Source organism: Lepidothrix coronata, unplaced genomic scaffold (genome assembly GCF_001604755.1).
Source record: "Lepidothrix coronata isolate B3197 unplaced genomic scaffold, Lepidothrix_coronata-1.0 Scaffold305, whole genome shotgun sequence".
NCBI lineage: Eukaryota > Metazoa > Chordata > Aves > Passeriformes > Pipridae > Lepidothrix > Lepidothrix coronata.
Window position 1 is genome coordinate 604655 of NW_016690485.1, and position 16526 is coordinate 621180.

Sequence of the window (16526 nt, forward strand, 5' to 3'; positions counted from 1 at the left end):
TGTGTCTGTCCCTGCCCCTGTGTCTGTGTGTGCCCCTGACCCTGACCCTGTGTCTGTGTCTGTCCCTGACCCTGTGTCTGTGTGTGCCGCTGTCCCTGACCCTGTGTCTGTGTCTGTCCCTGACCCTGTGTCTGTGTGTGCCGCTGTCCCTGACCCCGTGTCTGTCCCTGACCCTGCTGCCCTGCACCCGGAACTCGGGCAGGACAAGGTGTCCTTGTTTTAGGATGGTATTCCCCAATTTGGCCCCCTCACGACTACTGCGAAAAATTAACCCTGTCGTTCGCCAAAACCAGGACACAAGGTGACCCTGCAGAAGAAATAGCGGCAGGGCCAGCCATGGCAGGGACAGTCGTGTGGTATCATGCATGTTTAAAATCACTTTATAGCCAAATACTGGGTTTATTTGCAGCATATCACCTCGAGGAAGGTGCAGGTTTTCAACTACTAAAGCCACGTTCTTAGAATATTCTGGTACTTCTCTAGGGAAAAGGGAGACAATATTGTCCCAACTCAACTCGAAGGGACTCTGTAAGAACCAGATTATTTCACAGACCAGGCAAGGAGGATGAGTTCTCCATTTCCCCACTATCTTACTTACAGAATAACCTGCCTAAATGAATTCTTCCCATTTGCAGGCATTTTGTTATCTTTTAGATAAAGAAATGTATTTTCTCCTCCTCATCTTTACCCCATTATCAGTCCAAGCAATTCAGGTGAGAATACATCCCTCATCCCCCCCTTCTCAATTCTCCCAGCTCTGGAAATGTCAGTCTGACCGGTTATGATGCTTTGCCCAGCTAGTAGGGGAGGACACTGTATTTCCTGAGTACTTGTGTTTTTCTAGGCCATTTTCTGATCTCTTGCCAAAGACCTTTTCCCTAGTTCAGTTGACAACAGCTGCAGGAAAACTCCTTCCGGAGGGAGGAGTGAAGACAGAACAGTTTCACAACACTCACACAAGCCAGGATTGGTGCTGCTGTCGGGTGAGGAACGGTCTGTAGGTGAGAGCTGTTGGTGTGACACGCTCAGGGCTCTGCTGAATCATGTTTGCCCGTCGCCTGCCCTGGTGGAGATCCAGTGCCACCATCCAGCCCTGGCAGTCGGGTCACTTTCTGCCTCGCACCAGGGACAGGTGCCAAACACTAAGTGTTAAAGGAATCAGCACGACCGTGGGGCAGGAGCAGCCGGTCAGCGCGCAGCAGAAACAAGTGTTAGAAGATCTGGAAATGGCCCTTGTGAGGAGACCAACGGAGACCCTCTTCCAAGAGCAGCCCAAGACTGGGAACCCGTACTTGGAGGATACTTTGCTTCGGAGTTACTTGAAAACTCACCTTCCTCCCAAGGTCTGGTGTGCATGTTTGTGTTTCCGTGTGTACCCACCACAGCTCCGCCCAGTTGCTGTTTCAGCCTGTGAATTGAATGTTTCTCTGAACCTTTGAGCATTTAACTGGGGAGAATTTATCAGCTTTCTTTAAAACTAATGTTTGAGGGCAGGAGTGAGAAACAGTGCCACAGTAAGTGGCTCAGTGGCTCCTGGGACTGGGCTGGGTGTTGCAATGTTGTTGTGGGATTGTCGGTGTGGGTATTTGTTGTCTGGTTGTCTGGAGAACAGAATTTCAGAGAGAAGTTAAAAACTAAGGTGCCTCCAACTTCTGCTGTGCTCTTCCACCTCTTTTCCCCTGGGAAGAGGGGCTTTTAAGGAAATTCTTAAGGAATGGGGCTGTTCTCAGTTGAGTGCTCGAGTGGGTACAAAGGCCCCTTGGGGTCTGCTTGGTCTCAGCACAGGCCAGTGGCATTTCTGGGTTGGTTTTCAGCCAGAAAAGACCCTGTACAGGTTTTAGGGGTGCAGGTGATGTGGTGATACCCTGAACTGTGGGTTTCTGTGCTGTGAGCTCGTCCTTGAGGAACCCCTGGGAGGAGGCAGCTCTCCTTACCCCAGGGTCCACATTGGTTTCCCGCTTTTCAGGGACCCGTTCTCATGGAGCAGAGTGTGACGTCTCTCCATGATTTATCGCAGCAGAAGCTGCAATGACCTCTAAAGCCACTGGGTGAGCAGAGGGGAAAAACGTGGCTTTCAGTGAGGCTCTGCCCTCCTCTGCTTTCCCTCCATGTCTGCGATGCCTCGCAGGCACCGGGTGAGAAGAGTGTGGTGGGAGCAATGGGAGCTTGCTTTTGTCACAGCTGTCCCTAAAGACAGGAATGAGGCCTCCCTAAGCACCACCGTGGCCTTCTTGCTGGAAGAGAAGATGGGAAAGGACGATGCCTTTGAGCAACCATGAAGATCCTGCTCCTAATCTGCACCTTTGGAAGAATCACAATCCAGGTCTCCCAAAGAATAAAAGGATCAATGCTGTGTTTCAGCGAGGCTGAGAGCTGCCTCCACTCCTTCCCCCAAGAGAAAACAGCGGCTGTGAAATCTCCCAGAGCAGCATCTCCCTTTCATTTCTGCTCTCGGTCCCCGCGGGGCAGTGTTGCCTCGCTGCTGGAAGGGAGAGCCCCGGCTGCTGTCTGCAGCACTGGGAGCCGGCTCTCCATGGGAACACCTTCCTGGCCAGGAGAGCAGCAACCCCCGAAGCTCTGCGTGTCCCAGCAAAGCAGACACCACGTTGAAAGTTTATTTCTGTTGTACTATTCAGTGGCGAACACAGAAATTTTCCTGGAATGGCACAAAAGATTTCTTCCTTTGTTTGAAGGTGATTTCAGAACACAGAACAAAGCACCTGTTTTTTCTGAGCATTGTTGTGAAGAAGTATATACCTGGTGTTGATCAGCCTGAAAATATGTCCTTTACTATAAAGGGTCACAGTCCTAATGTCCAGTAATTTGCACATTTCCAATATATTCATGCCTGGAATACCAAGGGGCAGATTAGGGTGAAGGAGATCACCCAGCAGCCTCAGCCCTGACCCTGATGGTTTTACAGGTGTCCTCTCCATATCCCAGTGTCTGTTCTTTGGAGCACTCAGGCTGCTGTGTGTGATGCTCAGCAGTCACAAACACAGGAGTTTTGATTCTGTTCTTTCGCCTTGGGAATAAACACATCTATTTGTTTATTGGGCAAGTCAGTGGTTTGTCAGGCTGTGTGTGATCAGGGCATGAAAACTTTTAGGAAATATGGATGAGCTCCCTGTAGTGTGAATTCAAATCAAGAGATCTATCTGGTAGGCTCATGCTCTTCTCCCCGCAAAAAAATACCAGGTAAGCAGTTCAAAGGTTCTTGTGCTTCAGGGATCAGCAAAGTCCATGAACTCTGGTTTCCGGGGTTATGCCTTGTAAACAACCTTCAGATGATAAGCACTGGAGGTGCACACCCATCCCAGCTGGGCTCCAACAGCAAACAGGGCTGCGGTGTGAGCTGGACCAGCTGACAGGCTCTTGTGCATGGTTTGGGCTTGTTTTGTGATTTTTAACACTCTTTCCCCATTCACCTGAAGGAAAAGTGTCTGGTCTGAGGGTGGAGACTTCCAGAGCAGCACCTGGACACAGCTTCGTGTGTGTTGGGTCCTCATCACTTGTGCAGAACAGCAGAGCGCTGAAGGAATCAATCACACGGGACGTAGCTCAGTGGAGAGTCAATGCAGGGGGGCAGGAAAGGAAGAAGCTGTGTTTGCATTTCATCAACAGCACATTAATGGGGTTTATAACTGCACTGTTTTAGGTACAGCAACTATGGTATTTACCTCCTTGATTGTTTTATTGAGGAGGGAATGAGTGTCTCTCGAGGGGCAGAGGACAGCAAACAATACTCCTCTGATGGAAGCAAATCAGGTGCTTCCCTGACCCCCAGTACAGCCTCGGATGTGTTTATGATAATGAGGGTCCAGCAGTGCTGGAGGTTGGGTCCTGTTGGCCTGATTTTAATCTTCTCTAAGTCAGGTTATTTAAGGCTGGGCAACTTCACTCATGTTTTCCAGAGAGAGGGAAGAACACTTGCAGAAGGCAATTACTGTCACCTTGAAACAGGAATGTGAGGGAGTTGGAATGAGTCACTCCTCTGTGGTGGGCACTGGTTTCCCTCCATTAACTGTGGACAGACTGCTCTGTTCTGGTCAGCCAAGCCCAGGGGAAACAAGGGCACATGAATTCTTCTCCAGGGTCCTGTAGGAAGCTGGATGCAGGGTGGGAATTTGAATCAAGACACGTTGCCTGCCAAGCTGAGGATGAAATGATTCCTCCATCCCTCCTTTCCTAACCTGACAGGCAGGTAACTGCTAAGCCCAGTGAAAGTTTTCCTGTACAGAGGAAGGCATTCCAGTTCTGGCAGCCCTTCCCCTGGCATTCTTCTCCAGCAGTAAATCATGGAGTGGCTGAGGAACCTCTGGAGACTGTCTCATCCAACCCCTCTGCTCATGTGCATCTGTGTCATTCTCAGCCCTGATACTAAAGCACTTCTGCCTTTTGTGAAATCCAGACATGCTGCCAAAAGTAACTTGAAAAAATTATTTTGAGGGCAAAAAGAGAAAAAGTGTCAATGGAGCACAGCTGTTCCAGAGGGAGAGGGAGAAGCTGTTGTGCTGTGTTACAGAATGCTCGGAAGGGCCAGGTGGCAAGAGACCACTGGCACTGCAGGACAACATGGGCAGTGCTCTGCCTTTCCAGCTGGGGCCAAGGCTCCTGCCTTCCAGGGTTGTGCTGAAGGGCTCTTCTTGTTGCTCCACAGGTACTGGAGGAGGTGCATCAGGACCTGGAGAGATTTGGAAACCGCCTGCTAACCAAGATCCAACCCCTGGGATGGGAATGCGAGTTGAACCCCCCGGTGTTCCGGCAGTTCGACGCCTGGGGACAGCGCGTGGATCGCATCGACACCTGCTCGGCCTGGAGGAGGATGAAGGAGATCTCAGCGGAAGAGGGGCTGATTGCTGAGGCCTATGAGAGAAAATACTCCAACTGGAGGTAACTGGGGGAGAATGGGAGTGACTCAGAGCCTTCCTGGTTATTCTTGGCAAGGTTTATCCAGCTGGTTGTGTAACGGGTAACAGATGCTGCCTGGACACCAGCTCAGCTCCTGCTGTCCCCAGCAGCACTGTCTGTCCACTGCAATGTTCCACTTCAACAATGATAGGCCAGAACTAAAGGCCCACACTTGATCATAATAATCTTTGATGTCACCTTCCTGATTGTGGGGCCTGGCAGTTCCCTGCACTGCTCCAGCTAACGCAGCTAAAGATCTGATATTTCACCTGCAGTTTCGTTGTGTTCCAGTCCATGGAGACAGACCCACATTTCTTATTGTTAAAAACTGCACCAGCTGGCCTGGTGCTGGCAGTCCCACTGAGACTGAGAAACTCTGCTGCTTCTCTTCTCTCCTCCTGGCTGGAGCAGTTTTTGCCCTCTCAGAAATGAGTGGTCTGATCCTCACCTGCTCTGGCTGTATTTTTCCCTCTCTTCCCAGTCGAGATGTTTTATCCTCCCGCTGTTGCACTGCTGTGTAACCCGTCTGTTCTCTCTCTCTCTCTCTCTCTCAGCCGCCTGTACCAGGCTGTCAAACTGTACTTGTTCTCAACCTCCTCTGGAGGTTTCAACTGTCCACTGGCCATGACTGATGGGGCAGCCAAAGTCATTGAGGTATGAGCTCAGCTGGTCCCTGAGGGCACAGCCCACGTCCTGGCAGCTCTGGTTAGAGATGGGAGCACCGGCCAAGGATGGAGGAGCACTGATCCACCATCTGGCTCTGGGCACGGCCCTTGCTTGCTCTGTGACTCAGCTCCGTCCCCCACTGCCTTTGTCTGTTAGTGACAAAGTCTCTGTGCCCACGCCAGGTTTATGTTTACTTACAGCACTGTGTACAGTCAGGCCTTTGCTGCACGTGACACCTGCGACACTGCAGGGAGTTGGAAATGTGTCCCAAGTGAAAGTGTCCAAGGCCAGGTTGGACGGGGCTTGGAGTAACCTGATCTAGTGGAAGGTGTCCCTACCCATGGCAGAGGGTAGAACAAGAGGGCAGAACAAGGGCTTTAAGGTCCCTTCCAACCCAGACCATTCCATGATCCTATGATGTTTTTACTACAAGATTATTTGTTTTCCTATTCCTTATGTGGAGTGGCAGTTAGATATACTGAGCCAGATCCATACCTGGTGTAAATTCACCAAGCCACCAAGACTTTCCCAGCTGGAATATTTGGTTCTGCATCCTAGTGACACCCTTTGCACTGCCTCAGTGGCTGCGTAGGATTCAGAAGAAAATATCCTTTAAGTATCTAACTGGGCATTTTAATTCAACAAAAATGAAACCAGCCCAAGGCAGTTACCTCTTCCCAGCTGGTGACATCCAGTGTACATGAACATATGCTGATACCTGGCACATGGGCTGTGTTGGGAGCTCTCTGTCCAGATGTCCAGCGGTGCCGAAATCTGAGGAGGATAAGGATGCTCAGCACTCCCCTTTGTAACACAGGGAACACCTTCTGTGTGCACAGTGCTGCAGCAGCCAGGCAGGAGCTGGCTGGCTCACAGGCTCTCTGCAGCACCTGCAGATGCTCTGCAGTTCAGGACCCCCACCTGCTTCCAGACCGGCTGGTCTGAGCCCAGGACACACCAGGGGCAGTTAAAGCATCTGTCTGATTTCATCTACTGTGTTATGATCATCTCAGCTTCTTTTCCCTCCCCCCAAACAGTCGCTGGGTATTCCCGGGTCTCTGAAAAGCGCTTTTGACCGTCTGACATCCCGTGACCCCAAGAAGTTCTGGACCTCTGGCCAGTGGATGACGGAGCGCAGGGGCGGCTCGGATGTTGGTACGTGCCCTGAGGTGGGAGACAGATGTGGCAGTGAGAACTGAGAAAATGAAGGGTGTGGGGAGCTTACAAAGCCAGGGAGCTGGTTTAGGAATCCTCTGCATAGCTCAGATTTTTAACCAAGAAAATGCCCAGCTTCTGTCCACTGGCACAAGCAGAACACACAGGCAGGCACAGACCCGTGCTCCTTGCACCGGTAACACACAGATCTCTAGCTCTATAATCTAAACACTGAGCCACACCGTCAAGTCCATCCCAGCTGGGACTGAGAAGGCATCCTTGGCCTTCAACTTGACTAATGTTAGTTAGTAATAACATTAGTTATTTGCCTACTAACATTAATAATGGGCTATGGAACCTCAGAACTCTGCTGCAGAGGCAGAACTGGGGAAGGGGAGTCTGATGAAGCTGCAGCTGGTTTTCTGGTTGAAGCAGTGAAAAGATCAGCTGTGAAGTGAAAGATGTGCATCACTGCAGGGCTCCCAGATCCGTAGAGCCCTTAGTGTTCTCGGCTGTGGCAGCCCCTAAAGAACCGGAGGCACTGGATTATACACGCTGCATTTTTTATCGAGGGTCAATGAAAGAGATTAAAAGCTCACCCATGCTCCATCTTCATAGCAAGAGGTAGCTTAAAAGAGCTGCTGCTTAAACTGAAAAAGCAGCATTGACTGACACAGAAGGTCCCATAAGGCCAAGAAATGTTCCCCTCTGTTTCAGCGAACGGCACCGAGACCGTGGCCAGGAGGCAGCTGGATGGTACCTTTCGTCTCTATGGATTTAAGTGGTTTACATCAGCTGCTGACTCTGATATGGCATTAACCCTGGCCAGGATAGCAGATGCTGAAGGACAGGTAAACCAGTTCTGTTGGGTGGCAGAGCCAGGTGAAGGAGCAGGGACATTCTCTTTCTACCTTGTTTCATCATAATTAAATCCTCATTGTGTGCTTTTCAGTGTCCCCAGGGTTCCAGGGGCCTGTCCCTGTTCTTCCTGAGGGTTCGAGACGAGGAAGGGAAGCTGAACAACATCCAGGTGCAACGGCTCAAAGACAAGCTGGGCACCAGACAAATGGCAACGGCAGAGCTGTGGCTGCAGGGAGCCAGAGCAGAGCTGGTGAGAAAGGGTTCACCCTCCCCTGGGCACTGGGCTGGCCTGGCACAGCACACACTCTTGGGGATTTCAGCAGTGATCCCAACTGGAAAAGCTCCCCCCCTTCCAGCTTGTTGTCTGGCTGTTCAGCAGTGGGTCTGTGTGGAGCATGGCTGAGAAGAGCTCAGGAAAAGATGTGAGGGAATAAAAAAAAGAAAGTCATTTTAGGCTGGTCATTTCCCTAATCCAGATGCACTGAGCCAGCTGAGGTACAGTTTGTGTAATGCGCAGGTAGAGCAAGCAACAGGGACCAGAACTGATCATGCCACCTCTCTGGTCATGGAATCATAGAATCACAGGATGGTTTGGCTTGGGAGGGACCTTAAAGCTCATCTCATTCCACTCCCTGCCATGGGGGCAGGGTCACCTTCCACTAGACCAGGTTGCTCAGGGCTCTATCCAACCTGGCCTTGAACACTTCCAGGGATGGAGCAGCCACACTGTGCCATAGACTTGATTAACATGGGACAGCCATATTTTAAAGCACTGAGGTGCCTGAGGTCAGACAGGAATGGAGTGGAGCCCGTGCCCATCTGTCTGTTGGCACCACTTTCACTTCCACATCCATCCCATCCCCACTCAGGGCAGTGTGAAAGGCTCACAGCAGCTTTTGTTCCTCGCTGTTCCAGATCTCTACAGAGGGTCGTGGAGTGGCCTCCATCTCCAACATGCTGAACATCACTCGGATCCACAATGTCATTGGTGCAGTAGCTTCCATGAGAAGGTGAAGGCAGCATGGATCCCCCCAGAGCTGAAGGAGCAGCTTGTCAGGACAAGGGGACTTGGCAATGCTCGGCGTTGTGCTGAGTGACATCTAATGCCTTTGTGGGACAGGTCTGGAAGGCAGCAGTGCTGGAGGAGGTTGGGGGTGACCCAGGCTGGGGTTACAGCTGAGCAGGGTTCTTCTGGTGGGGGTGGCTGGAAGGGAATGCTCAGAAGTGGAAGGTCTGCCTGTGTTCTGCCTGTGTTCCCTGTAGGATGATCAGTCTGAGCAGGGAGTACGCCCGCAGGAGGGTTGCCTTTGGGAAGCTCCTCAAGGACCATCCCCTACACATGCAGACCATAGCCCGGATGGAGGTGAGGCTGTTGGGAGCCAAGCTGAACCTGTTGGGAAAGAAAGAGGGCAGAGATCCTCTGCTGGTAATGAGCACAGCCAGCCTGCCTGTGTGCAGCAGTCAGATGTAGGAGGCTCTTCCTGCTACAACAAGGTGTATGCAGCAAGGGAGCTGCCACATTCTAGTGGGATTTGATCTGATGATAGACCCAGCTTCTCTGATGGACTTGAGGTTATCCTAAACAATTACCTGGGAACTCTCTTGAGTGGAACACCAAAGTTCATGGGTGCCCCTGCTGTGATGAGCCATGATCTCTGAAACTGGGTCTTGGCATCAGAGTCCAGGCCCGACACCACAGTCACCTGAACTGCAGTTACAAGCCTCCTGTCCAGGGGTGGTACAGACTCACCCAACTTCCTTGGTAGCTCATGCACCAGGAGATGGGCTGTAAACAGCATTTAAAAATTCTCTTGAGAGCTGGGGGAGAGGGAAAGTGTCAACATCTGTCAAACATAACTTCAAGCTCCAGCTTCTCCTAGCCTGTGGCCAGAACTCCACCTCTGAAAGAAAGGGCAGATCCTATACAGTCCCACAGCACATCTTTACGCAGAGGAGTACAGAGCTCCATATCCTGATGCTTCCCAAATCACAGCTTGCCAGGGAAGTAAGTTGCTCAGCAAGAAATCTGTCACAGACCTTGCAGCTCCTGGTGCTCAGAGACTGACCATCATATGTGTGGTCTCACATCCCTTACCCCTGGAAAGGATGTGGATTTGTGGCCTGGATGACTGGTAGGAGCTTTGCTGAGGCTCAAGCAGTCCTGATGAAGTGGCATTGCCCCTTTCCTCAGATCACAGTGTCCAAGAGCAGCAGCTCCAGAGCACCTTTGATATTCTGTGCTTTGTGCCTTGCCTGGCAGGAGGTCTCTGTCTCTGCAGCTGTGGGTCTGTGCAGGCAGGGGTGGCATTTTCCCCTCGAGGCAGTCCCATGGCACCTCAGCATGGAATCATGGAGTCAGCCCTAGTCCCAGATCCCTGCCAGTGACCCCCCTTGTTCTCTGCTCTCAGGTGCAGGTGCGAGGGGCATTTCTGCTGCTCATGGAGGTCGCTCGCCTGCTCGGCCTGGCAGAAACCAACTTGGCCAGTGAGCAGGACCAGCTGCTCCTGAGACTGCTGGTCCCTGTGGCCAAACTGTACACAGGGAAGCAGGTATGGAACAGGCAGTTTGATTAGCCTGGGAAGGGGCTGTGTGGCACATGGACAACCACAGAGCTGGAAAGAGGGCTGAGTGACACAGCCAACATGAAGGGCAGGGAGAGGGGGCAATACCAGCAGGACCTGCAGCAGGTACTGCTCTGGAGACTGGACTTTGTGGGTAGGAGCCTTGTCCCTTTGCTCTCACCTGAGCCATCTGATGGGGACAGAGACAGCCAGCACTGCCAAGGAGTGCTCCATGTGCCACAGGAATGCTGCTGGGGCTCCCCATGTCCAAGGAGGACACAGCCACAGAGAATATCATTCACTGTGAATAAGGAGAAGAGTAGATGTTAAGAGCTTAACATTAGCCTTAACTTCAGGGGTCTGTCCTCTGCTCATGGCCCTCAGCTGACATACACAGAAGCTGAAGGTTAGGGCTCTCCTGGACCAGAGAAACACGCTCCCATGTACCAAGCACACCACAGGTACCTTGCCTAGGAAGGACTGTGTTGAGATAGACTCTCCTGGGATCTTCTCCCAAGGTCTGGCTGCTCCTGCAGGTCCTCTCTCAGTCTTCATTCCCCAGCTTCTCCTCCTGTATGTAGTGAGGAAACTGCCTCAGGAAGTCAGCAGGGCCCAGTCAGCCCATCCCAGTAGGAACTGCTGTGGGAGGTTTGTTGTTTCCCCTCATGCACTGTGGATCATGCCAGCTCTGCCTTTTCCAGGCTACTGCTGTGGCTGTGGAGGCCATGGAGAGCTTTGGGGGCCAAGGTTACATGGAGGACACGGGCGTGCCAGTCATCCTCCGGGATACTCTGGTAAGAGCAGCAGGAGAAGCTCCTGTGTGTGCCCTGGTGCCCTGCACAGCACTCTGCTTCCCTGCTAAAGACCTGCTCCAGGGGGAACACAATCCTCCCAGACTCGCTCCAGGTGTGGCAGCTCTTCCCTCACTGCCTTCCTGCTGAGCCCAACCATTCCCAGGGAGGGGACAGGATGTGTTCCTGGTGCTGGGGTTGTTCCCCAGCACAGTCATGGAGCTGAGCTCCCTCCTTTCCCCAGATGAGGCCAGACATTTCTGGAGATTTCCTTAATATCCCTTAGCTCTGCTCCATGTCTTTGTTTCCTCACATTCCCCTATCTTTGTTGCAGTCACTCCAAAGGCTCCTTCCTGCTCTTGCCCAGCCTCCTCTTCCCCACAGGTTCTGTCTATTTGGGAGGGAACAACCAACATCCTGTCCCTCGATGTCCTGCGATCCCTTGCCAAGAGCCAAGGACGGGTGATGGCCGTGTTCCTGTCCACAGTGCAGGTGAGCCCACTCCAAAAGCCCTGCTCAGCCTCATTTGCCCACCTTGGCAGAGCCTTGTTTGGGGTTCATGCTCCTGAATGAGATTGGCAGGGAATATGCCCAAACTGAAAGTTTTATACTAGTATTCCAAAGGTGTCTTACAATCCTGCTCCTTAAATAGCAGGATGCAGGTAGTGCTTGTCCTGGGATCCTTGTGTGCAGATACTTTCAGCTCAGCAGTGAAGAGTTTGGCATTGTCAGAGTCCCTCATGACAGGCACCAAAATAAGTACATTTTTAATGTGAGTCACCCTCCTGAATCCAAAATAATTTTGTGGTTTTGTTCCTTAACTGGAAAATCACCACAAGACTGCTGAATATTGAACCTCACTAGAGCTACCTACTGCATTATGACTGTCTATTTTTATTCCCACTGAAAAGATGGGAAGAGCCAGAGGAATTCCATTGCTGTCTCTCTAGATTTGCCATTCTCTGGCTTTGCCTTTAAAGCTGCTCAGGTGACAGGCCCGAAGCAGCTCAGATTTTCATGAAGGTAAATGAGCATCACTGTTTTGATGTGTCTCAAAAAGGGAGACAGAAACCAGCCTGGGAGCCAGGATCAGTGTAGCAGAGGGTGTTCTCCCAGAGGTGACATTACTAATCCAGACACAGCAATCCAGATGTACAGCAATCCTGGGCATCTGGAGTGCTGGACTGGGCTGTGTGTAGCCTTCACTTTTCCATCCACACCCTGTGGGAAGGGAAAAGTCTGGGACACTGTGCTCCTGCAGCACTGACAGCTAGATAGGGCTTTCAAGATCCTGAGTAATTCTCCCAGTGGCTGCAAATTCTTCCCATTTCAAACCCCAGCTCAGCTGTGCTCTGTGCACAGCACCCCTCTGACCTCGGGGGATGAGTGTCTCCTTGCCAACCTCTCAGACACCTTTTGAGAAAGGAGAAGTACCTCCATTTGATGACCAAACAAGAAGCCAAATCTGCTCAGGAGCAGGACTGAGCACAACTGCTAATGGCAAGTGGTCCAGGTGCTGGCAAACAGCAGCTTAGGCTGACACTGCAGGTGGTGGAGCGGAGAAGGAAAGGGTCTGGCTCCAAGAATCATTTGGACAGAAGCAGCCTCCACACTCTCCCATTTAACACCAGTCCAAACAAACCCCCCACAGAGGTGCCGTGCTGATCCCCAGGGCACCTCCCTGCTGCAGTGGGAGGGCCCGGCTGGATAATCAGGGGAGCCTGGGGAGAGCCCTGATGCAGAGCAGGGACCTGCACAGCAGCGACCAAGCTCTGAGATTCATTAATTAACGAGCTCATTACTGTGCTCCCACCAATCACCGTGTGTGGGGCTGGAGGGCAGCGAGCTCTGACTTCAAGGTCTCCAAATTCCAGTAAGTGCCACTGCATTTGCTGTCCACGTCACTCCGAGGCTGCTGCATTCCAGGGAGAGGGGCTGGGTCGGGCTCAGCTGGGACAGCACTGGGGGTGCTCCTGGATAGAACAGATCAGACGTGGCCAGTTCAAGCTTTTCCCTTATGCCTCGGGCAGCCAGGCAGTGGAACCACAGCCTGGGAGGGATTTCTGCCTGCAGGAACACGCTGAGTTTCTACCCCAGAATCAGGGTTTCACTTACAGGTGATAAACAACCTCTATTTTGAGCTCCAAGTGTCCAAATTTTTTCAGTCTCTGGGAGTCTGGCTCCGTTTGAAACGTCCCTCCCATTCCTGTCTAGCAAGGAAATAATTTAGCCCGTCATAAAGGGATTTTAACTGCCCCAATCCATTTCCTTTTTATTGATGCACACAAACCAAGTACAATGTACTTTATGTTTGTCCATCAAGGCTCTCAGCGTGCAGGATTTGTGCCCAATGTCAGACTGCTTTGCAGAGAGCAGCATTAGTACTTCCCACAGCACTTGTTTCTCTGAAGGTTGGATCAAGGTTGACATCCCCCCTGGCCCCTCTGCCACCCGTTTTTGCTTTTATCCCGGGACAGTTGCCTCTACTGATGGTGGGATGCCCAGTGCTGCTGGTGTTGTGACCAGGAGCAGAAACCCAGTGTTGTAATTACCCTCAGGAAATACACAAAACTTCCTCATTCTTGTGCAATGAGATAGTGAAAAGCTGATTTTTTTGGTGTTTTTAATACACAGGTGACTTTGTGACAAACCACTTTATCCAGAGGTTATTAGGCTGGAAAGTCTGAGGAGAACACATGGCATGAAGAGTGATTGTGAGAGACAGGGATGGAATCCTGGAATGATGTGGGTGGGAAGGGACCTTAAAGCTCATCTCATTCCATCCCCTGCCATGGGCAGGGACACCTCCCACTAGCCCAGGTTGCTCCAAGCCCCATCCAGCCTGGCCTTGGACACTTCCAGGGATCCAGGGGCAGCCACAGCTTCTCTGGGCAACCTGGGCCAGGGCCTCCCCACCCTCACAGGGAAGGATTTCTTCCCAATATCCCATCTCTCCCTGCCCTCTGGCAGTGGGAAGCCATTCCCTGTGTCCTGTCCCTCCATCCCTTGTCCCCAGTCCCTCTCCAGCTCTCCTGGAGCCCCTTTAGGCCCTGTAAGGGGCTCTCAGCTCTCCCTGGAGCCTTCTCTTGTGCAGGTGAACCCCCCCAGCTCTCCCATCCTGGCTCCAGAGCAGAGGGGCTCCAGCCCTGGCAGCATCTCCGGGGCCTCCTCTGGACTCTCTCCAGCAGCTCCACGTCCTCCCTGTGCTGTTCCCAGGGCTGGAGGCAGCTCTGCAGGGGGGTCTCACTCGAGGGGGCAGAGGGGCAGAATCCCCCCTGCCCTGCTGCCCACGCTGGGGGATCAGCCCAGGACATGTCCTGGATTCCAGTTCCACCGAGGGGGCAGTTTCAGGTGGATGCTGCACAGGCCCAGTCATTTCATGTTGTACTAAAATTTTATCAGCTGGAATTTTGAGCCAGAGCCTTGGGTGTACTTTAGAATTCAATTATAATCTGAAAAGTGCCTCTAAAGTAGCTCTGGGCAGTTTGCTGATTATTGCATTTGAGTCAGCTCAGGTGAAATTTGGGCATATCCCAGGGCAGTGTCTGAACTCCAGCCCTCTGTGCATCATGCAGGGCTCAGAGTCAACTCCTGCCTCCAGAGTGTCTGTGTAGGGCTGTAACTCAGGCTGGAAATCAGCCATACAATCTGAGACACGTGGTGGTGTTTGCAGGTCCTTTTCAGAGCACAACCCCAATTTTCAGGCAGCAGGAAGCAAAAGGAGGTTACTGAGGCTGGGCTGTGTGTTTGCCTAAAGCATCAACATGAGATGGTGCTTTCAGCCCTGCTGGGGATGTTCTTCCTGTCGCTGTATTTTTAGATACTCATGATTAGCCTTGTAAGTAAGAACCATTCTGACCACGTTGCTGGATGGAGAGAAAACAAATGAGCAGCATCTTAAAATTCCTCAGTGAAAACAGAAGGAATCACAAACGTTGGAGCTCTGAAGCTCTTTTGCTGATGATTTCAGACAGAAAAGAGCAGTGCAGGCAGGGCAGTGATGTCTGTGCCTCCCCCCAGTTACACCCTGGAGCTGGAGCAGAGCAACACGCAGGAGAGAGAGCAGGAGCTGCTCCTGCCTCGAGCATCACCCCTGGAGCAACTCCCAGCCTCTCACTCCCAAATGCAGGGAGGACACGGAAAAACCCAGCGTGATCTTCCAGAAGGAGCTTTTGGTTAGGAAAGGAATAAGTTCAGTCTGAACAAAAGCAAAAGTGTAAAATTGGAGGACAAAGACAATACAAGGTCTTTTTGTTCCCCTAAGGTTATAATGATGCTTTTGTGTTCCTGCTCTGTGTTTCCAGGGGTGCAGACTTCCCAGCTGTGTGGTGGTGCCCCAGCCACAGCGGGAGGTGCTGACAGGAGCACGTGTTGTCTCTGTTCTGGCTTCCACACAACCTGCTGGGAATATGCTGATGCCTTTGAGGTCTTTGATCCTTGTCAGCAACGAGCTCCTTTAGAACACCTCATTATCATTCCGTGGGCTTGGAATTCTTTGGGCTTTCTCTCGGCACTGGGGCTGTGTTTGTATTTGTCCAGCACATGCTGGGGGGAGTTGTGCCCCCGGAGCCCAGAACAGCAGCACTGGGGATGTGGGATTCTGGGCTGAGCAGTTGGAGAACATGGAGAGGGAGGAGCTGGGGCACAGAACACAGCCAGGCTCAGCCTGTGCAGCCCAGCCCAGCTGGATTCCAGTGAGAGGAGCTGTGTGCTCACCCCAGCACTGACACCTCAGAAACATCAATAATTCTTTCTGTGTAACTGATTCTCACCAGTTGGGTACAGATTTTACCGCCTTTAGTCTCGTTTGCAGGTTATTGGTGAAGCCAAATAGTGACCAGCACCACCCACTGTGCTGCTCAGACACCCAACTGTGGGGTGCTCTGAGCTGGTCCCCACATGCAGCTGGGAAGCCAGCATGGAAACAGCAACACCCTGGGGCTGGCCACAGGAATTCTCCATTCCCACGGCAAGGGAGCTTCCCCTTGGACACATCCCCTTCCCTGCTGCTGCTCCCCCCGGGCAGTGCCAGTGGCAGCACCGGGCTCTGAGCTCGCTGTCAGTGCCGGGCGTGTGCAGGCTCCCACCAGCCCCTTCCCTCGCAGGAGGCGAAGGCGCTGCCATTTTTCCCGTGGTTGTTGTTTGCAGGAAAAGCTGGAGCTGGTGTCGGGCACTGCTGAGCTGGCCCCGGTCGTGCAGCGGGTGCGGGGGGCCCTGGGCAGCCTCGCACAGTTCCTGGAGAAAGCGGGACCAGAGCCCGCCGTGACCATGGAGCTGGCAGCCAGAGACTTCTCCTACAGCCTGGCACGGATCTACACAGGTGGGGCAAAGGCAGGAATCACAGAATCAGGGGAAGGTTTGGACTGGAAGGGATCTTAAAGCTCATCTTGTTCCACCTTCCACTAGCCCAGGTTGCTCCAAGCCCTGTCCAACCTGGCCTTGGACACTTCCAGGGATCCAGGGGCAGCCACAGCTTCTCTGGGCAACCTGGGCCAGGGCCTCCCCACCCTCACAGGGAACAATTCCTTCCCAGTATCCCATCTAAATCTCAGAGATCTCAGGTCGGTACATCCCGGCGGGT

The 16526-nt window shown here is 52.4% G+C and overlaps 1 protein-coding gene across 4 annotated transcripts in view; it reads left to right on the top strand.

The window, feature by feature from the left end:
- Positions 1 to 919: 919 nt before the first annotated feature.
- Positions 920 to 16526, top strand: part of LOC108508603 (acyl-CoA dehydrogenase family member 11-like) — an 18227-nt gene continuing 2620 nt past the window's right edge. For all 4 annotated transcript variants that reach the window (XM_017837492.1, XM_017837493.1, XM_017837494.1 and 1 more), the window contains exons 1-12: positions 920 to 1343; positions 4661 to 4893; positions 5466 to 5565; positions 6615 to 6732; positions 7450 to 7583; positions 7685 to 7843; positions 8509 to 8603; positions 8857 to 8956; positions 10002 to 10142; positions 10856 to 10948; positions 11330 to 11437; positions 16094 to 16265. In XM_017837492.1, the coding sequence (XP_017692981.1) occupies positions 1044 to 1343; positions 4661 to 4893; positions 5466 to 5565; positions 6615 to 6732; positions 7450 to 7583; positions 7685 to 7843; positions 8509 to 8603; positions 8857 to 8956; positions 10002 to 10142; positions 10856 to 10948; positions 11330 to 11437; positions 16094 to 16265 (1753 nt within the window). In that variant the 5' untranslated portion in view covers positions 920 to 1043. The remainder of the gene's footprint in view (positions 1344 to 4660; positions 4894 to 5465; positions 5566 to 6614; positions 6733 to 7449; positions 7584 to 7684; positions 7844 to 8508; positions 8604 to 8856; positions 8957 to 10001; positions 10143 to 10855; positions 10949 to 11329; positions 11438 to 16093; positions 16266 to 16526) is intronic.